This window comes from Mauremys reevesii, linkage group 3, assembly GCF_016161935.1.
Source record: "Mauremys reevesii isolate NIE-2019 linkage group 3, ASM1616193v1, whole genome shotgun sequence".
NCBI classification, from domain to species: domain Eukaryota; kingdom Metazoa; phylum Chordata; order Testudines; family Geoemydidae; genus Mauremys; species Mauremys reevesii.
Window position 1 is genome coordinate 95,584,946 of NC_052625.1, and position 22,256 is coordinate 95,607,201.

The 22,256-nt window shown below is 40.4% G+C and overlaps 1 protein-coding gene across 3 annotated transcripts in view; it reads right to left on the reverse strand.

Annotated features, from left to right (window-relative positions):
- Positions 1 to 2,313: 2,313 nt before the first annotated feature.
- Positions 2,314 to 22,256, reverse strand: part of OPRM1 (opioid receptor mu 1) — a 36,563-nt gene continuing 16,620 nt past the window's right edge. For 2 of the 3 annotated variants that reach the window (XM_039532245.1, XM_039532246.1), the window contains 3 exons: positions 13,450 to 13,802; positions 8,434 to 8,954; positions 2,314 to 3,790 (listed from right to left, as the gene is read on the reverse strand). In XM_039532245.1, the coding sequence (XP_039388179.1) occupies positions 3,752 to 3,790; positions 8,434 to 8,954; positions 13,450 to 13,802 (913 nt within the window). In that variant the 3' untranslated portion in view covers positions 2,314 to 3,751. The remainder of the gene's footprint in view (positions 3,791 to 8,433; positions 8,955 to 13,449; positions 13,803 to 22,256) is intronic. The other variant, XM_039532247.1, reaches the window with a different exon arrangement.

Below are 22,256 nucleotides of genomic sequence, written 5' to 3' on the forward strand. Positions count from 1 at the left end.
TGGACAGAAGTATAGTACTACCGTCATTTATAGTAGCTGGGTACTATAGATGACCAAAAGTCTTTTAGAACTCTTCTGAGTTGGGGGCGGGGAATGCATGGAGTCAGCTTGTGTAACTAGCAAATAATCGGGTATTACTTACATTATTTGGAATTTGTTATACTTTGTGTAAAAATAATTTTCCTAACTTGTATCTTGCCTGACTGACCGGGATCATATTCTGACAACACAATAGTCTGTGTAAGACTCTTAATTTCAGCATGGTTGCATGCGGTGCAAGTCCAGGCAGAGTTTGGCTCATATGTTTTGTTTTTATAATAAAACATGACATTTCCATTGTTGTACAAAGAACACTGGTTCTCTTTTGAAGACAGCTGGATAGTTAAGGACATGATCCTTCAAGGTGACTCTAAGAAGGGGCACTTCTGAAAATCAGGTCACTTATTTACATTCCCAAATATTCATTTTGGAGCCAACTTTAAGCACTCATTTTTACTATTCTCAACTGAACTGTGTCAAGGACATGTGACAGGATACTAGTGTGCCAGAAGTGGGACATTTGTATCCAAAAAGGCCTGTCCACAAACAAATATCAAGGAACTTGATTACACTATGTTTGCCCCCTAACGAGGTAATAAAATGGTTCCAGTTTTGTAGTATAGACTGGATCTTAACCTTGTTTCATAACTAAGCTAAAAAATTGGACATTGAGACAAGTCTTTAGACGTTTTTGCTGAATGGATGCCATTTGGAATACAGGTTTCAGAGTAGCAGCCGTTTGAGTAGAGACTTAATGAATTAATGGACACAAATCTGACATCAGGAATCATAACACTCAAAAACCAGTAGGAGAACACTTTAACCTGTCTGGTCATTCAATGTCAGACCTGCAGGTGGCAATTTTGCAACAGAAAAGCTTCAAAAACAGACTCCAACGAGAAACTGCTGAGCTGGAATTGATATGCAAACTAAATACAATCAACTTAGTCTTGAATAGGGACTGGGAATGGCTGAGCCATTACAAACATTGAATATATCTCCCCTTGTAAGTATTCTCACACTTCTTATCAAACTGTCTGTACTGGGCTATCTTGATTATCACTTCAAAAGTTTTTTCTCTTACTTAATTGGCTCTCAGAGCTGGTAAGACAACTCCCACCTTTTCATGTTCTATGTATGTGTATATATATCTCCTCAATATATGTTCCATTCTATGCATCTGAAGAAGTGGGCTGTAGCCCACGAAAGCTTATGCTCAAATAAATTTGTTAGTCTCTAAGGTGCCACAAGTACTCCTGTTCTTATTTGGAATACAGTACATTGTGCATGAATGAAAAGCACAATTATTTTTTATTAATGCATTACAACAAAAAGTCATACTAATTTGTGACTTATTTTAAATCATTGCCAAAAATGAAGGCAATGCATTTTTCTAATGCTTCTAATGCTTCACTACAATGTCTGCTAATAGGTATTCACACTGAATAATGATGAATGTACTTAAGTTAATTATTGAACTGTAGGAAGCCACATTTTTTAAATATTTGACTATCCATGAAGAGTGAAATTACTGTACTTGTGAACATTATTCCATTCCCAGTCCAAAAGAAATTGGGGTTTTAAATAATTAAGCACTTTGAGTGGAAAACTAATGTGTGCAGGAAGCCATGACTTCTGTTTTTAATTAATATATTGCTCTTCTGGCTTACCACTAAGGGCTTTAAGAAGTTGTTGCTCTTTATATTTCACTTCGAGTTTCTTAAACTCCATTAAATGGACTATAGCAGAATAGTGACATTGTTAGTGTTGGTCAGTAACCAAGCAGTCTGAGGATTATTCAGTTTTCCTTCCTGGTACAGATAATGTGTGAGATGCTTCTACTTCTTGCTGTTAGCCAAGGAATAATACAATATACTAGCAAAGTGTGCATCACATTCCCCTCTAGAAGCTCACCCATCACTGCAACCAGATCAAGGGCTTACTCCTTGAAATCTGTGTTGTAATGATGACCCATGTGAGAGGTTCATAGTTTTGTGTTACTGCAAGAAGTGGCTTCCCTGGATTAAATCCTGTGGCAGCATGAGACAGCTTTCAACAGAAAGAGAAAAAATGGGTTCCATTTTATGTATTCTACTGATGCAGATGCATAGGGTCAGATACTCAGCTGAGAGAAATTGATGTAGCTTCATTGACTTTAGTAGTGCTACCCTGATTTATACCAGATGGGGGGTTGGCTGTCAATCTGTATTACACTATTCATGTCAGAAACAAACATGTTCACACTAAAATATTAGAATTTTAGATGCACTTTAATTACAAGAGAGAGAGAAGGTTTTATTTTACAATGCACATAAATTCATGTAAGTACTTTTTGTCTCATGGATAACTTGACCATTTAATTATATGCAGCAAATACCAAACAGTGGCTACAAAATACCGTATTACCACAAATTATCTACATGAATAGTTCTCTTTGATACCAGAGAGCAGGTTACATGGCAATTGCTTCTGTACAGCCTTTCTTTTGTACATTTTAAAGTGCTTTAGCAGCCAATAGAAAATGGAAATACAGACTACAATTTTATTACATTGGTTAGAAAAGCATAAATGTTACGGGCTTGTTTTAAAAAATTAATTTACTCGCAAAATGTAACTTTATTGTTTTTCTTTTTTAAAAAGGCCTAAAGTGTGTTCTGTATTTGCTTAAGCTCTTCACAGATTTAATAATAGTGATTTACATTTTATATAGCTCCTTTCATCCTGAAGGATCCCAGAGTGCTATACAAAAAATGAGTATTTGGATGAGTCTGAGATGTTGCTGATTGCACAGTTGAAACTGGAGAAACTAGTTCAAAGAGAATGTATAAACACACTGTGCTAGCTCTGAAAGGATTAACAATGTACATATAGTCACAATGGAATTTACAGAAAAAGCTGCGGTCCCTTTATTGATCAATTTTACAAGCAACAACAACCCGGAGGACCATCAAACCTTCCCAACTGTTATTCCCACTTACTTCTTCCTGAACAAAGGAGAATGCATTATTTTTATTATTAAAATATTTTTGTATGTTAAAAGTGGAAGAGGAGGTTACGGTTTGGGTTTTTGAAGTGGGCATTGAAAAAAGTGAGTAATTTTCCATTAAAATGCTAGAAAGGGTCATACTATTTTGAGAAAGTTATCTGTGTCACACAGGTAGCTTTGGTCTCCTTTGTTACTGTAGCTGACTTAGTGATGATTTTTCATATAAAAAGCATATGTATTGTAACCAATCCAAGAAACCACATTTCTAGCTGAAACTGTTCCAAAGTATCCCTAGGTGTGTTGTATGCAATTCTGCTTCCATTTATTAGAAAATCACCTCCATTAAGCAGCCTATATTTGCCCATCCCTTGAGTTTTTGCTTCTAACCTAATGCTACTGTAACCATTCAGAGCAAAACTTGGGCCATCTGACCCCAGTAATGTCCAGTAGCCCCCTTTTAGATAAATGTATATATTCTGGATGAATATGTATATTTTTGTACACTGGAGCATGGTAAACCTCCATTTCATCTGACTCTGCCTGCTATTAGGTTTCATGCTCCTGTAACGTGCAATGCAGAGTTGCCATAGTGGCAAATCACTTTGATGGATCTTAAAGCAAGCACTTTCCTCCAGGGGGGAAAAAGTGTCTCCTACACATTCCCCACAAACACACCTTGGCACTGGTGTTGTGATTGCTTTGAGGGCTATGCAGCAGGAGACCCTCTCATGGCAGTGGTGTGGCTTCAGCTTCCAGAAGTTCCAACTGAAAGGAAAGAAATTGTAAATACCATGAGTACTTCATTGATTTCCCCTCCCAGGTGTTTCTTGCAAATGTTTTTTTGGGTGAATTTACCTAGCATTTGCTGCTACTATCTCACTGTGCAAAGCTGAAGGCAAGAATTTCCTTTCAGTTTACATCATGAAGGTAAAGGAAACTACCACAAAAATAGTGGTTTTAGCTTCAGGACTATACCTGAGAAGATCTTTAAAGAGAAATATGCACATTCCTAGTTGATCTAACTCTGATTTCAACAGAAGTGTAGTTCTTCCACTTAAAACCTCTTGCTGGTTCTCAGTAACATAAGGTGGCAACAATTGTGTTCATTTATTTTTTTACCCACATATTTGAATGGGCTAGAACCTCAGCTGGTCTGAATCAAATAGTGAGTTATGTTGATTTACACCAGCTGAGGATCCAGCCCAATATGTTTACAACAGGGGAATTAAAATAGAGAAATGTCTACTCCATGTCATACACTATGTTAACATGTTTAAACTAGAATACATTACGTGCCAAGCACATAATGGTGGCAGTTTTCTTTCTATACTGAGAATCCTATGTGAATTTCATTAGTACATAACAACTTTGGTCCTTTCAATGCACTCTTTGCAGCCATTGCTGAAAAGTTAGTGTTCTCTGTGATACATGAGCATCTTCTTCTAAGATTTTTGCTTCCTATTGTGCCAAATACAATCGTCACTCTGCTTAGTTAAGAGTTTTAACTTTTTAAAAATTCCTCTGTAATAGTCCAAAAGTTCAGTTTGAGATTGAAAAGATGGGAACTAAACCCCCTGCCCACAAAGCCCCCAATAGCATATACATATGGTAGAAAGATACAGTTTTTATGTGATCTGTGCTGCACCTGCACAGAAGTGCACTACCAACAATTTCAACAGCAAAACCTGCCAGTTTTTCTCTCCTTGAAAGCCATTGATCATTTCTATGCTCTGACAATGGGCTGTATTTTTCAGCGTTGTAGCAAGTTGAAATCAAGGCAAAACACCTTGCAAGTGAAGTGTTTGTTGCTCAAAAAGTAGAGCTCCTGATTAGATTTAGACCACTGGCTAAAGCGGCTTGAAACAGGAAAGGAGAAGCTCTCCCTGCACCAGTCACAGAGGAGGAGGTGCTTCAGAGCAACCCTGCTCACCCAAACGAACCTCTAACTTTTCTTTCAGCACGGAGGTGTTTTCTTTAACTCTTGGTTTAAAATATGATCTGAAGTCAAATCCAAGCTCAAGTTCAGGTTTAGCAGTGTCAAAATTTCACAAGCTTTATTTCAGCTCTGTCTGCAACTCTGTGGTGGAAATTCCATGAGCAGCTACTTAGTTAGAAATGGATTATAATCCTCAAATCTGAATATCCCTATGCTTTGGGAAAATGTGCATCCAAAAATGAATGTTGTGGCTTACGCCCATCTCTAAGTTTTACAGATCAGATAAAGCTTTCCATTTTTCATATACTAATGACCATGTATGTTTCCTGATCATTTAGTTAATTTCATACTTTTAAAAAATAGCTTCAGCAAGTGCGTGCATTTTTATAAGATAATCAGTTAGTTCCAGTCCATCTAGTGTCATTTATTCTTGATTTTCTTCATGAGTAGCAAGCCAAACAGATTTGAGAATCACATATATTAGAGAAAAAGTAATGGGCTCATTTCTAGAGCCACTCCATGTACAACAGCTATCAAGCTACAGAATAGGGGCCAGTTCTAAAGATCTGTTGAATTTAGCAATAAACATACACAAAATGACACTTTTCTGCCAAGGTTATTGAGGAGTATTCCATTAGAAAAAAACACAATGCTTTATAGTAATCGAAGTATGCTATTATTTATAGTGTGGCTATGCCCATTCTTTAATAATATAATAATATAAGGCTCAGTTCTCCCTTAAGATATACAAAGCAGAATTTGATCCACAGCATACTTCTGAGATGGTGCAAAATAATTTAATGGGAAAAATGATGGTGGCTACTCTACCTTGCTAACACAGGGCATAATGCAAGGGTGGCATGCTCAGCTCCTGGGAGATGAAGCAACTTGTGCCACTCTTCAGTGATTCTCCCTGGATGACTGAAGGGATGGAGCTGATGGGTTCTGAAGTGAGTACTTGTTTAAACCTCCTTGGTTAAGGGAAGCTTGGCACACTTTCATTTTGTTTGACTGTGGGGTTGTGTGTAAAAGTATAAATGCACTTACAGTGATGTGTAAGTGAGGAAGGAATAAAAAGTGAAGAAGGAATGGAGGGATCCCGAGGAAATCCCTTTCCCAAAATAAAACTGCTTAATGTTAAAGGACTTTGGACTCTTCTCTGAGTGACCCAACATAGGTTTGGAGTATAAAGGAAAGGCCAGACACTCAGCTGGTGTAAATGGCATACTGGCTTTTTGTTGAATTTGATGGGACTATTCTGGTTAATATTAGCTAAGAAGCTAGTCCAAAGATTTTAAAACCAGTTCTTACCCCAGTCAGGTGACCATTATCTGCAAGATTCTGTTTCCTAGGTTAAAATCTGCTTGAATATTTTTCTGCTCCAAAGATGCTAATGATCCTATTGTTACTGAAAAAGACCTTTTTATTATTCTTTTTTGCCAGCTGCTGATTATCTTAACAAAGATCAGCTGTTAATGAATTGTGTTGATGATTGCTGAATTCTGAAAAGTCCAATTCATTTTGATGGATTCATTTCTAGCTAATTGATTAAGTCATCACCACAGTATCTAAGCACCTACTTCAATGAACGCAAGTGAGATCCTGCCATCTTTTCAGAACAATTCAATGAATTGTCACTTTCTGACACATAATTCTTTGTCAAATTCCCAAGAAGCTCTAGTGTCAAGCACTTTGGACTTAATCTTGCTGGGGTTCTGAGTGCCTTCAGTTCTCATTTAGTGGGAGTTAAGAGCATTAAGTCAGCACTTTGTTAGGGCCCTGTCTGTTCCACTGAAAATGATATGAATTGTGTTGAGCAGTCTAAGGGCTGGTCTGCATGGGGGGGGGGGGAATCGATCTAAGATACGCAACTTCAGCTACGCTATTCGCGTAGCTGAAGTCGAAGTATCTTAGTTCGACTTACCTGGCCGTCCTCACGGTGGCGAGTTGACTGCCGTGGCTCCCCTGTCAACGCTGCTTACTCCTCCTGCCAAGTGGAGTACAGGTGTCGATTCGCGGATCGATTTATCGCATCTAGACGAGATGCAATAAATTGATCCTCGATAGATCAATTACTACACTAGAAAGGTTTGTTGGTATAGCTATAGTGATAGTTGTTCTGTCAAACCTCCTAGTGTACTGTAGATGCAGCTGATACTGGAAACCGAGTGCTTTTGCTGATTAAGGGCCAGTCTACACAAACACTCAGGTTTGCAGCAAGTTGGGGAGTGAATCTATCCTGCACTAGCAGGTTTTGTGCCCTTTTTCTTTTGTATGTGAATTGTAAAGAAGACTCAGAAGATCTTGAGGTTTATTTTTCTGCTTCATTTCTTTGATTACAGGAACGTTTAATGTTTTTCTTTCCCTGTGTAGTTTCTTGTTTCCCTGGGAAGACTCAGATGTGGAATAGAAGCTCTCAGACCTAATTAAAGGGGCATGGGTGTTGAATCACTAACAGAAGAGCTTCTCATCCAGCAGTTTGACAATTGAATTAAATACGTGTCAATAAAAAAACCACAAAACAAACCCCAGCGTTTTAAACTGCTTGAATAAAAATCTCTTCCCCTCTCAGTAAATCAGGTTTGATTTCCTTGGTATCTATGATGCCATAAACCTACTAGTTCTTTAAGGCCAGACTTCACACACAAGTTGTACTGCATTAATTAAACCAGTATAGCTGAATTGGCACAGACACCTCCCCCACAACAAGTGTGGACACGGTTATACTGTCATAAACTTGGCTTGCATTGTAATAACTTATTTTTCTATGGGAAGGGGTTACAAAGCTTCTTTATACTGGCAGAACTGTGTCCACACTGGGGGTTGCACTAGTATAACTATATTGGTTAAAAATATCACACCTCCAACCAACATAGTTGTACTGGTACAAAAACTGTGTGACGACTGGGCCCAGGCTTGCATAGACTTCCAGGAAAAACAGAGCCTTTCAGAACTTCTTCATACACCATAAAGAAGCAAAAGGATTGTGCAAATATATTTTCTGCCTTTGAAAGTCACCTTTAAAATGGGAGGAGGATAGAGATATCTATTTGGCTTACCACCATGCACTAGTGGTGTGAATTGAAAAGTCTATGATCCGTCATCCGTCAGTCACAGAATGTTCATAAGTTGCAAACATTCTGTAAGTAAGACCATTCAGTTTCTTTCTCTGGTGTACTGTGTGTGTGTGTGTGTGCGCGCGCACGTGCGCATGCACACACAACCACACACACACACTAGGCCTGATCATGCAAGGTACTTTTGAGAACCTCCTACTTCCAAACTTCATTGGGTATTGTGAGTGCTTAGCGTCTCACTGGACTGGGTCGTATGTACGTGTACACCAGCTGTAAAGATAAACCAAGCTACCTCCTGATAGCTATAAATCAGTAAAGACTGTAACTTCAGAACACATGTAATCTCCAGGAGGGAGGCCTGAATCCAGAGATGACATCTCCACTGCTAGTCATACCTGATGGTTAGTCCTATCCACAGTATTGGCAGTGGAGGCATGATCACGAGTGTTTTGTCGGATGCGGGTGGAGTTTTGTTGCTCAATAGTGGAGGAAGTGGGAATGCAGAATTCTCTGAAACATCTTTTGAAGTTTTCATCTAGAAATGCATAAAGGACTGGATTAAGGCAGCTATTTGTGTATCCTAAAGCGATACAGAAGTGCCAGGAGACTGTTTGGAACGTAGTTTCTGGAATATTGATCAAGGCTTTAATGATGACATAAATGTGGATGGGAGTCCAGCAGACAATGAACACCGCCACCACTACGAGGACCATTCTTGTGATTCTCCTCAGGTTCCTATCCTTCTCTTTGGAGCCAGACAGCATGCGGACACTCTTCAGGCGTAAAATCATCAAGCCATAGCACACGGTAATGATCAGGACTGGCATGATGAAGGCAAAGATGAATACACAGATTTTCAGTAGGTTCTCCCAGTACCAAGCTGGGTGAGAGAACGTAAGTGTGCAGTCAATGGAACCTAAAGTAAAACAAAATTACAGAGAAGAGTGAACAGTTCAGTGTTTAACTTGCTTTGCTTTAGTCTCTTCCTCCCCCTGCCCTGCAACATTGTATAGCACTTTGATGCAATTTTATAAAATGAGTAACTGAACAAAACAGCTTTGAATGGCTGATGCATGTTTGTTGACAGCCATGCAGGTACCTTACCACAGGCCAGTACATCTTCTGAAGAATGCAGTGTTATTGCTAGAGATTTGTGATGTTTTCGTTAGAAAGCCAAAACCAAAGGATTCTTGGTTTATTTTTGTTTGTCAAAAAGTTCACTTAGGGTTTGCAAACAAACTTGGGCCAATTTTCAGTTTCAGCATGAAATCTGTTGAAATAGGGCAGTTTAAACAGTGTTTTGTCTTGAGGGTTTGGGGGTTAAAAGGACAATGAGGAAGAAGGATGGTTTTCCAGCTGTAGAAAGCAGCATGAAAAAGACACAAAAGCAAGAAAGGGAGGAGGAGACCAAAAGGAGCAACAAGATGAGTGGGTGAAGCAGAGGGAGTGACAACAGATGAGTTGCAGGCAGGGGACCTCAAAAGTCAGGAGAAGTTTGAATTTTTTGCAAAATGAGACAAGACGGCTTTGGAGGAATTTGGGGCTCAGTCCTGAAAGGTGCTGACCTGCATGCTGTCCTGATCCAGCAAAACACACAGATACATGCTACGCACACTGAAATCAATTGGACCATTGTAACAGGGCAGGTTTGCAAACAGTCTTGGATGCCTCTTTATTGTCAACACCTCTGTTTTCATTTGTTTCCTCCACCAAGCCATCATCAAAATTCCTGTGCAGCACTTCCACCTACAGTGTCCTTCAATCCTCAGCCCTGTCTCCAGGGAGGAGGAGAAGACAAAGCAATCTCACCAGCCAGCAACCTGGCTTCCCTAGGGCCCTGCTAGCCCTCTCTCCTCCCTTTGCACTTCCTTCTTTTGGTTTTTAACTATCTTTTTAGCGCATGGGATAGTTAGCCTCATAGCTCATCAGCCCACGAACTTCTGCCCCCCCAATCAGGCACTAAATACTTTCCCCAGAGAAGCCCTAAGGGTACGTCTATGCAGGGATAAAAAACCTGTGACTGGCCCAAGTCAACTGACTCAGACTCACAGCTGAAAAATTGCTGTGGAGACGCTGGGCTCGGGCTGGAGCCTGAGCTCTGGGACCCTGCAGCCTGAGCCTGAGCATCTACACAGCAATTTTTCAGCCCAGAGCCCGAGCCCAAGTCAGTTGGCCCAGGCCAGTCACCATTTTTTTTATCCCTGTGTAAAAGTGTGTTAAGTAATCAGAGTGCTGGGCCAGCTGCTAGCTCCCAGCAGTCTGTCACAGTCACCTACATGCTCACAGTAAGCATGTGCTTAAGTCCATCCCTAGTTTCTACAGCATTTAAATTTGTGCTTAAGAGCTGTGTTGAATCAGGATCAGAGAGGTCAGCACCTTGAAGGTTTGAGGCCTTAAAGAAGTGCATGGATTCTCAAGAGAGGGAAAGGAAGATTAATTTAGTTGCTGATTGTTAGAGTAGAGAGGCAAGAGCCCAGGAGACTGGAGAGGAGAGGGTTATACAGTCTTATTAAACATGGATAATAATATACACATTCAAAAACATAACTCACTGGCTGAAATGATCAGTAAGATGACATCAGTCAGATCAAATGTGATAAATATTTCCACTGAATGTTGGGAGTGAAGGTGATTTTGTGTGTTTATATGAAATCCAAAATGGTAGAACTCAAGCGTTCCCATAAATATTTTTGATAGTGTTTTCTTTGCAATTTAATGTATTTAACACACATGAAATATATTGGCAAGGCAGCTTTTCTTCTGTTATCCATATAAAGGCAGCAGTTGCAATGCAAGATTTTCCACACTGCCCTCAAACCATAAAATGGGTCTCTCCACACCTGTGGATTTTTCAGATTTCTCTCTCATTTGTGTTATTGCTACACATGGAGTTCTTAATCTGCATTTCTACATGCGTGTTTAAATTATTTTAATCATGCCGACTCGTGTGTTTAACTCTAAATTGTGACAATAATGGTGGCTACGTTTGTTCCAATGTGATGTTCCTTTCTTTTGTTTGCGCTGGATCTACTTCTGCATTTGCTAGAATTATTATGCAGATGAGTTTTCTGCATGGCACCGGTGTTGTTCTGGGTAATATTTCCTGTTAATGTGCTCGTTAAAAAGAAATTCTGAAGTGCTAATATGCTATTATATTCTCGCATACGAGGGAAATATAATGTTTTATATTATGGTGAATGTAAATCACTAGGTGGGTGTGCTTGGTTACAAAAATAGGTTCTGTAATAAAAACGGAATATTCTTATAAAGGAAGAGTAGGCAAAGACTGGGTTGTATTGTAGGTGCTTTATATGTCATGGGAGAACTTTATTTACAGCATTTCTGTGCATCTAATATGTGTGTGCGCGTGCGTACGTACATACATACATACATACAGTGAGAACAAAACTCTTTAGTGACCTAAGCCAAAGTTCTCAAATATTTAAAGATAGAAAGTGACATACAACCCCTTCCATATATAATATACACAAACAAATTGTGCACACAGCTACTACCATAATGCAAGTTAACATAACACCTTACAGTTTCCATATGAGGACAGATTAATAAGACTGGGACTTTTCAGTTTGGAAAAGAGATGGCTAAGGGGAGATATGATTGAGGTCTATAAAATCATGACTGGTGTAGAGAAAGTAGATAAGGAAGTGTTATTTATACTTCTCATAACACAAGAACTAGGGGGTCACCAAATGAAATTAATAGGCAGCAGGTTTAAAACAAATAAAAGGAAGTTCTTCTTCACACTACGCACAGTCAACCTCTGGAACTCCTTGCCAGAGGATGTTGTGAAGGCCAAGACCATAACAGGGTTCAAAAAAGAACTAGATAAATTCATGGAGGATAGGTCCATCAATGGCTATTAGCCAGGATGGGCAGGAATGGTGTCCTTAGCCTCTGTTTGCCGGAAGCTGGGAATGAGCGACAGGATGGATCATTTGATGATTATCTGTTCTGTTCATTCCCTCTGGGGCACCTGGCACTGGCAACTGTTGGAAGACAGGGTACTGGGCTAGATGGACCTTTGGTCTGACCCAGTAGGGCCATTCTTATGTTCTTAAACCATATCTTCAGATTGTATGCAGTATCACTAAGCTAACTCATGCTCTTGTATCTATAATCCTATTCTTTCTATCATCCTTCCTCTTCCCCTGCTTGTCATATTTTTACTTAGACTTGATCTGCTATATGGGACTCCTGAATCCCATGAGGAGTTCCAATAAAGTCAGTGTGGGCAAATCTGTTTGCAGGATTAGACTATAAATGCTTTTGTTTGTACTAGTGATGCCCTGTACACTTTCTGATAGTTAAGGCTTGATCCAGTGCATTAAGGCTCTATCCTGCATCTTTGAAATCAGTGGGAACTTTGTTACTAGCTTCAGTTGGCTCAGGATCAGATCCTAGGTCAATGAGAGTCTTTCCACTGATTTCCTTGGGCTTTGGATGAGGCTCTTAATAGGTCAATAATAATTTTTCTTACATGAAAACTGGAAGCATATTTTAAGAAACAAAAGCCCTTGAAAGTATGTTCCTTACTTGTCAACTATAGTTTGTGGACATCTCATGACGTGACAGGCTTCATCTACATACATGTTCATCTGCAGTACTTGGTGTATATTTTGTATAGATAGATTTTTGATTTTTGGAGGGGCAGAGTAGATGTGGAGGATAAGACTTTATACCACAGAATCAAGTATTGTCCTTATGGAACCCCACTGGCTCCAAAGGACTTGCTTGACTATAATGGAGTGCCTCAACATTGATAGGTTACAGTGAATGCTAAAGCTGGCCAACATTTTTCTGAATTGTGACGAAATATCAAAAATTTGAAATTCAAAAAATAAACAGGAAAAATTTAGAGAATTTTTAAGAAATTCCCCTGCCTCCCCCACCACACCATTTTTTGACCAACTATAGTGTGGTTGAAAATACAATTTGAAATTCAAAAGATTTTGAATTTTGAAACTATTACCGTTCTCCCCGCCCCCAAATTCACAGTTCCCATCTTATTTCCTGCATCAGCTTTAGTGAATACACTGCTGCTTACATATACCCTCTCTTTTGTCAGCCAAACCACAGATCTCATTTTGTTTTCCCCCGATATGACAATCATCATAGGTCTAGAATACCAAACTATACTTCATATAGAAAGCCTTTCTATAACATTACTGAATTTGTGGCAGGTATTATTTTAAACATGTTGAAGGGGCCTGATGCTGCTTTCATTTCCACTAATTTCATACCAATGATTTCTCCTGATTTATACAGCTGTGAGGTCAGAATTGAGGCCCAAACCTCTAAAATAAAGAGAGAAAGTGCTTAGGTCTTAAGAAAGAGAGTGAGCATTTAAACATTCAGTTTAACTCAATCCCAGTTATGAAAGTCAGACTCACCGTGCCTGTATTTTGTGGTTGCCATGAACATAACCGGCAGACCTATGGTTGAAGAAAGAATCCAGTTGCAGACATTGACAATTTTGGCATTTCTGGGAGTGCGAAAATCAAGAGCCTTGACTGGGTGGCAAACAGCTATGTAGCGATCCACACTCATGGTGCAGAGTGTAAAGATACTTGTGAACATATTGTAGTAGTCTATGGATATAACAATCTTACAAAGGATTGGACCAAATGGCCATGTTCCCATCAAGTAATTCACACTCTGGAATGGCAGAGTACTTGTTGCTAGGGCATCTGCCAGGGCAAGGTTGAAAATATAGATATTGGTGGCAGTCTTCATTTTGGTGTACCTAGAAAAATCAGCAAAGTGGGTGAATGAAAACAGCTATCAGTATTAAATAAAATCAATACCAGTGACTTACCTGTAGGAAGCATCTGTGAAACAATAGTATTGGCTTTGAGATTTTCAGATTCAATTTATTTAATCAAGCAACTGTCTAATGCACAGGCTTCAAATGAAATATTTTTAAACACCTCCATGAATGTTTGTAAAACAAAACGAAGCATTGTTCTAATAAGTGACAGTGCAATCTAGGAGAAAATTTGCAGAAGAACCATTATGGCTGAAGCACAAGTGAGACAAAAACTGATTGAACAAATATCTTTTAGCATTCACTGGGCACCACACTAGATGAAAAGAACTGCTGTATCTACTAAGTATTGGAACTGTGGTACATAAAAATGGAGACCTAAATCATATATATTGTGGCGTTGCAATGAACCAGATTCTTGGTGAAGAAGTAAACAAAGAGAAATGTCCAATATGTCTAAAAATCCAATTTTATTTTAAGAGATTTTGGCCTGCTAGTAATTTTAGGAAAGTTATATTTAAAACTTACAATATTAAATAACAAATTTACTATAATTACGTTACAACAGTGGAAAATGTAAGACGATCTCATATCCTGAGCTGGTATGTTGGTCTGAGTGACTTACATAATTAGGAAAAATTGAATGAGAAGAGAGCTGCTGTTAATATAAGGACTAACTCTTTAGAAGTGTAGTTAGTTTTAAATCTATCAAGTACCTTTCAATCACAGCAGAACAGGGAGGGTTTTGGGGTATTTTTTTTTGTATTTTAATTTGAGTTAGGCCTACTCTGCACCTCAAACTTAGGTTGACCTAGCTACATTGCTTAGGGCTGTGACAAATGTTGTGCCCTATATGACATAAGTAGGCTGACGTAATCCCGTAGACACAGCTAGGTAAATGGACAGAAGGATTCTTCCACCTAGCTCCAGTCTCTCTAGTGGGCGGATTTACAGGGATGGTAAAACCCCTTCCTTTACTGTAGCAAGTGTCTATGCTATAACTCTCCAGCAGCATCGCTGCAGTGCTATAACTGTGCTCCTGTAGTACTTGTAGTATAGATGGACCCTTAATATTGCTCTGAGTGGTGCATTAGCTTCCTCTTTGTTTCATTAACCTTTGTGAACATCCTATAGTTTAGTATTCACTAAGCCATTTGATATTGCATGAGGTCATTGAGTCTAAAAGGTTTGCAGAGGTAAAATGAAACTTTCCCTCTCAAAGTAAGTTTCAGGCTATTCTGCTCTGGAATCTGATTGCTTCCTAGGTTGCTAAGCCCATTGTTTGTCCAGTTCTCAGTGGGTCATATGATTTTTTTTTAATTAAACTCCTTTGTGGTCCCACAAAATAACATATAAAGTGCCTTACCAAACAGAAAATGTCTTTACATTTTAAGGACTGATTTGTAAAAGAAACAAATTACTAAAGTTCTTTTTAGGAGGCCCTCCGGGGAAAGACGTAAAAGATGTAAAGGAAGATATTCTATGTTTCTTTCTCTTGCCTTGCTCTGTTTAGAAGTTTTACTGAACAGCAGCTGGTTGTAAGGAATTGGCAGCCACCATTAACTAGTTTAGACAGATCTGCACAACCTGAACATGGTCTCAAGAACTTCATTGAAAACTTCTGATCTAGCAGAATATCGGAAGCAGCTACTAATCTCCTAATTTTCTCATTTTATAGCACTGTGTATCTACAACCATAAGCAAACTACATTTAATGTTTTTGTTTTTTTAATAGATTTCTAATAGTTTAAAACTAAAACAGCAAACTGTTGGAATCATACTCATATTGCTCTTTGGGGAAATTATGATACATAATTCTGTATCTAAATTATAAACCTAAGCACAGAATGCATTCTGAAACAAAAAAGTACCCAGGCTGCTCATTCTACTGCCACTCCCCACTCTGCCAGGACAGAATGGTGAGTACTTATGTTACTCAACAAACATAAATGTGATCTGAGAGATACATAGGTTCTGTGCGGGATTCTCAGAGTACCCATACTTCTTTCCTGTGGAGAGGTACTTAGACAAAGCTGCTGGGATCCTAAGTGATACTGGAGCTGTTGTGGGAGATTCCATGTGGGAGAGATTCAGAAAAAGCCAGAGCTATCAAAACAACAGATAGGGAGGAGGGAGAAAAAATTGGCTGGTAGGTGATGGTTTGCTGGAAGGAAAGGGTTAGTATGTGCCTGAGAGCCAGTTAACCAGCCTGCTTGCCCCAGAGGGTGGGCCAGGCCTAATTGGAAATAAATCTCAGCTGGGGGAGAATATAGCTTGTTGCCATAAAGAGGTGGGTGAACCCACCTGAAGGAAGAAGACCCACAGGAATGGAGGTGGGAAGTGTACAGTGTACTCACTTGTGTATGTACATGCTTGTGCTCTCTCTCTCTCAAGCAGCCTGAAAGAAGGCTGAGATGGAGGAAGGAGAGCAGATAAGCTACTCCAGGGGTGACAAGGGTCTTGAGAAACTGTAGTCTCCATGAACCCCTGAGTGAGGGGAGGAGTGTGCCAGCCCCTGAACAGTGGGGATGTTGAGGGAACAGGAGCCCAAGGCTTGGGGTAGGGACAAACTGTAGCAGATGAAAGCTACTTGTGAGGAAGAGGTGGCTGGCTGAGCCCAACTGAGCTGAAGGTTTGGTTTTCTATTTGTTTTTTGTTGGACTTTGGTAAAGGAAGCTGCACCCATGACAGGGGTGGGGCTCTACAAAGTGGTTTGGCTGAGGGCCAAAGTACCCCAAAGGATGGTGGGTGGGAACTGAGGTAGCACTGCCGCAATGCCACATCTGGCCACAGGGGGCAAGCTGGGACAACAACATGCCATACCACATAAAAGGGCTTTTCTACACTTTAAATGCTGCAGCTGCACTGCTGTAGTGCTTCAGTGAAGACACTATCTGTGCCAACGGGATGGATTCTCCTATCAGTGTAGGTAATCCATCTCCCTGAGCGGCGGAGGATGGATCGATGAGATTTTTCACACCTCTGTGCAATGCAGTTATACCGATCTAATTTCCTAGGGCAGACCAGGCTCAGATACTTTCATTCTTGCTGTGATTGTCAGTAGGGCCTTAAAAGTTCGTAGACTGTGAATTATTTCATTTCATGAACTATATAAACCACTGATGGAGGATCTTACTTGATGCACTATGTAATCGTCAAATATCTAACTGATCTGTTCTTAAATATAAAGGAAGCAGAGCATTCATGCTTACTGAAAGTATTTGGCTCTCAAGAGCCTGATCAGGTCTTAAATATCTGTCTCTACTGTACATTTTAAAGATTAAATCAGGGGTTGGCAACCTTCAGCACATAGCCCATCAGGGTAATACCCTGGCGAACCACGGCCACTGGGAGCTGCGGGGGGGGCCGCACCTGTGGATGGTCAATGTAAACAAAATGTCTTGCGGCCCACCAGCGGATTACCCTGATGGGCCATGTGCTGAAGGTTGCCAACCCTTGGATTATATAAATGGCTTTTTTCTAAAAGATTCACTGCATTAAAAGTGATTATTTGTCCAAATAAGGGGATTATTCATATGTCCAGCATCATGTCGGTGTGCAAATAGATTACTGAAGTAACTGGTTTAAAAGAATTTTAACATCATACAAATATAACAATAATTCCCTAAAATATAGATCTCCAAAGACTTCATCATAGCTGTTATGTATGTTTTCTGTTTAGGTATCAACCTGCTTGTGTGAGTATTGTGCATAGACTCTTCTGTTATCCAGTCCTACGGGCAGCTATGATGAGTTATAGTACCTTGAAGTAAGTATGTGTGTATATGTGTATTGTAGGACATCTGCATAAGTTAAAATATTTGTAGTAACATTTGTAAAGTAATATGATAGGGGGTGTAAATTATTAAGAATTTAAAAAGTTGGAATTTTATTTAAGGCAACTTTGAAGCCTGAAAAATATCTTTTTATTAGCTTTTGCATTTAAAAAAAAAAAAAAGCTTTGCATCAAACCTGTAAAAATTTGAATGTCAACATTTGGCATATGGAATTTCAACAGCTGAAATTCTGAAAATGCTGAGGAGTTTATATCGCAATAGGCCTGTTTGTAAGCAAGGGCAGGATTTGACTTTGCAAAACATTACTTATATTTTCACAGAATTGCAATACTTCAAAAAAAAAAATTGAGGTTGTGAACAGGGGCGGCTCTAGCCATTTCGCCGCCCCAAACATGGTGGCACGCCACGGGGGGCGCTCTGCTGGTTGCCGGTCCCGCGGCTCCGGTGGACCTCCCGCAGACGTGCCTGCGGATGCTCCACCGGAGCCGCGGGACCAGCGGACCCTCTGCAGGCACGTCTGCGGGAGGTCCACCGGAGCCGCCTGCCGCCCTCCTGGCGACCGGCAGAGCACCCCTCGCGGCATGCCACCCCAAGCACGCGCTTGGCGTGCTGGGGCCTGGAGCCATCCCTGGTTGTGAATATTTTATCCCAGTGCTGGTTTTAATACTTACCAATCAGATAGACCACATGCAAATTACAATATCAGCATCCATTAATAAGACTTTAAAAAAAAAATCTCATCTTTATTTAATTTTGAGAGCATTGTGGCCAGACTTAGAACAAGAAAAGGTGGTGTATCTTTCTAAAGGGGCTGCAAGGTAAATTCTGCCCTCATTTAGCCTTCAGTCCAGCAGAGTATTTAAAATACTTGTTTAGCTTTGAGCATGTCAGTAGCTCCAATGACTTCCATGGGACTTCCTGTACTTAAAATTAAGCATGTGCTTTGTTGGATCACTGCCATGCTGCAGGAGAAGAATATTAATGGACACAGACATCCCAGCTCACCATGCATAAGATTCCAGACAACTGGAAATTATTTGACTAAAGCAGATGGCATGGCCCATGTGGTCTCAGTGCAGCAACAATGGGAATACACTGGTATTTTGGAACAAAATAAATGCGAATTTTAAAACTTGTTGTAATATTGATGAGACATGAGTCATCGTTTGTCAATTTTCCTTGCCAATTTAATGCACGACTATTACTTTAAACCACTTTTATCTTCACAGTAGGCCTTCAACTCTATTTGTCATGCTTTAAGTTGCATTCCCTTCTCCTGCATAGCTGACACTCACTCTCTTACTGCTTATGTAAAAACTTATTCTACTAGCAATGTTGTCTCCTTTTTCAATGAAAAATGGGAACCAAACTACTATTCTCCTGGGTACCCTTAGGAAATGGATCCAAATTTCTACAGGACAGAAATGCATTCATTTTTTTAAATTGAAACTATGGGTTGCAGGTGTTGAAGTTTCTTATTTGTAACAGGTTTGCTTCTCCAATGCCTTGCATCTTGTTTAGTTGTTTATATCTGTCCAAAAATGGGCCAGATCCTAAGCTGCCCTCGACATCATCTCAACACAAATGGGGGCAAGACGCAGCAGTGTGAAAATCGCAGCTTTCATTAAAATACACATTAGGTTTCTCATCCTCAGGATTGCACAGAAATGCTTGAAAATATAAACCCTAGAAAGATTCAGAACTTAAAGCCAGAAGGCAACTAAAAAGTAGCTTAAGTATCATGATTATATGACTTTTCCAGGCTTGACGCATGCATTTTGAATACTGCTCCTGCCTCACCCAACTTTGTTCCTAATGTTCCCTGGGTGTGCTTGTCACATCAGAGGGGGGTGGAGCTGGTGGAACTCCAAGCTAGAGGAATCCTCGACTGTCCTATTAGAGCAACTTTCTGGTTTTAGGGCCACCAGATTGGTACAAAGGGGCCAGAGCAGGGGCCAAGATCTGGTCTGGTGAGAGCACAGGAGGTGGAAAATAAATGAGAAATTGGCTGTGATGTCATTTTAAGAGTTTCTTTGCAGGAAGAAGGCTCTTATGAAAATGTTAGGCTGCTGCTGTGCTCACTGAAACAAGACAAACCAGCCATTAGGAAATGTGCAGGAAAGACCTGTATACAAATAACGGACATAATTCCTATAAATCTCTCTCTGCTGTGCTGGGGGACATTAAATTATCTCCCCAAACTAACACCCTCTGTGCACAAATGACTTGTTAAAACAAATGAAGACTTATTACATTCAGATGGATGCATGTATTAAACTAGTTTATGTAGTTGAGGTCTCCTTGAGTGGGCTTCAGATGATTAAAATGCATGAAATATGCCAAGCTGAACTAATTTAAATTAGCATTTATTTTCATGGCTGCTCTGATTAATCTTGTATACAGGCCCAGATAATGTATTCCCCCTAATAAAGCAATAATTAGCAAGGACATGTTTTCTTTTGGGGCTTTTACCATTGTTAATTCATGGCACTTTAACACAAGTGGTACAACTTACTGAAGTTGCTGTTCCTTTCCTTACTGAAAGGAACTGCAAGGAATCATTCTGTTCAGAGGTATCAGATGAGTGTTAGTGAGATATGCTTTTTATACTGACACATACAGCAAACCTTGCAGCACAATGGTGTGGTAGCAACAGTGCTCTGTATTATATTGTTAAAGAGATGGATTAGGAAATAGACACTTCTCCAGGCCAGCCTTGTCCAACAGCCTAGTTTTGTACCTGATGGCATGAGGATATGTGCTACATGTCCCCAAACTATACAATAAGCACAGTACTTGTGGCCTACAGTGGGCTCAGGGCCCAGTTCTGCACGGTTCTTAGTGAGTCTTTGAGTACCAAATACTTTCAATTCTTACTGGGCTTTTAATTCTCAGAGCAAAGTCCACTTTGCACTTAGTACTGACTTCAGGGCCGGCTCTAAGTTTTTCGCCGCCCCAAGCTCCGAAAGCGCAACTGCCCAAGCAAAAAAAAAAAAAAAATGGCAGGAATGCTGCCCCTGGAATTGTGCTGTCCCAAGCACGTGCTTGCTTTGCTGGTGCCTAGAGCTGGTAATTACTGACCTCAGCATCCCCTTAAGTATTTCATCTTTGTGCCATGATAGAAGAAAAAAATTGCATGTCTGGAGTCAAAACTGTGTGTTCCATACTCAGCTGTGTGTGTGTGGAGAACCATATGATCCCTGAGGTATACAATCAAGTGGTGACCACACCACGGTGTTATAGGTATATCTCTTTACCCTTTCTTTGCATATGTACCACTTGCCAGAACAGAAGACCTGTGTCCACTAGTACAGTATATACTCAACTCAGGTATATCATTTTGTCTCAATCCTAGCTACAGTTATATGCTGTGGCACAGTATTATCTGCAATAAAGCTTTGATATCCAACATATAGTTGGCGAGTAAGATTTATTTGCGGGGGCATTAGGCATGGCTGCAGCTCTTTGAGCCTGTTTCCAGTCTTGTATCTGATCATAAAACAGCACAAATATGTAGTGCTCAGAAATCTTTTTGCAAGCATCTGTCCGTTCTGCCGCCCCGCCCCCTTCCCCAAGCCCTCCTGTTCAGAAACTGATGTCATTAAGAGACTATTGAAAGGGAAAGTTTGAGCCCCAAAAATGCATGCTCAGGTGGGTGAGGGTAAAGTCAGGTGAGGGCTGGGATGTGAGGGAACACAGAGTCTCTGTGCCAAGGAAAAGAAGTGACATGGGCTCCCTGTGTCATGGCTGCCTGGGTGTATTTGCATGCTGAAGCAACAGTTTAGAAGGAGCTCAGTGTCTCTGCATTGGTGCTTGATGGGCTTTGTACAGCACTGGTGCTTTTGGGCTCTGAGGAAGTGAGACAGAAGCACCAGGGCAAGCCCTTCAAGTACCACTATAGTGGCAAAGAAACACAGGGCTTCCTTGCTCTGGGCCTCTCACACGGACATTGCCTCTGCATGCAGGCTTCTCCATTCCAACTAAACCCCTCCCCACCTCCCTAAAACTTGAACCCCTCATGCTCCATGCCTGGCTCACCAGCTCCCTCAGTAGCTCCTGCCATACCCCTCACTGTCAGGACTGCTTCCCTGGGTCACCAGGGGCATGTACAGAACACAACTAGGGAGATGGGAAAAGCTGGCTGAAATAGCATTTTGACAAAAGCTGAAAATGGACATAGCTGAGAGACCTGAGCGGTTTCGTCAACTTATCCTGGCCCAGGCCAGTTAGATGATGATGAAGTTAACTAGCTATGTGTCTAATTATAAGAGTTCAAAATGGCGTGTGTGTGAGAGAGAGCGAGAGAGAGAGAAGAATGTACCTCTGGGTTTTAGGGACTGTGCTTGTTTAGTTAGAGGAATCCAAAGAAGTGTGGTGGTGGTTATTAGGGTGGCGGGTCAGGACAAATTTCAAAGGAGAGACTTAAATGTTTGTTCTGCAAAAGTTTAATAGATATGCAGCCACTTCTGGGATGGAAGAAGGCAATTTTCTGGACTACATCAGTTAGGAGAAGGATACATTTTGAATAGGATGTTGGGCCAAATCTCTGTTCTAACAAAATGCAGTCCTTATGATCCAGGCCATGCTGACAAGACTCTGTTTGTTGTCCATGGACTTTTGCTAGCCATAGTCTAGG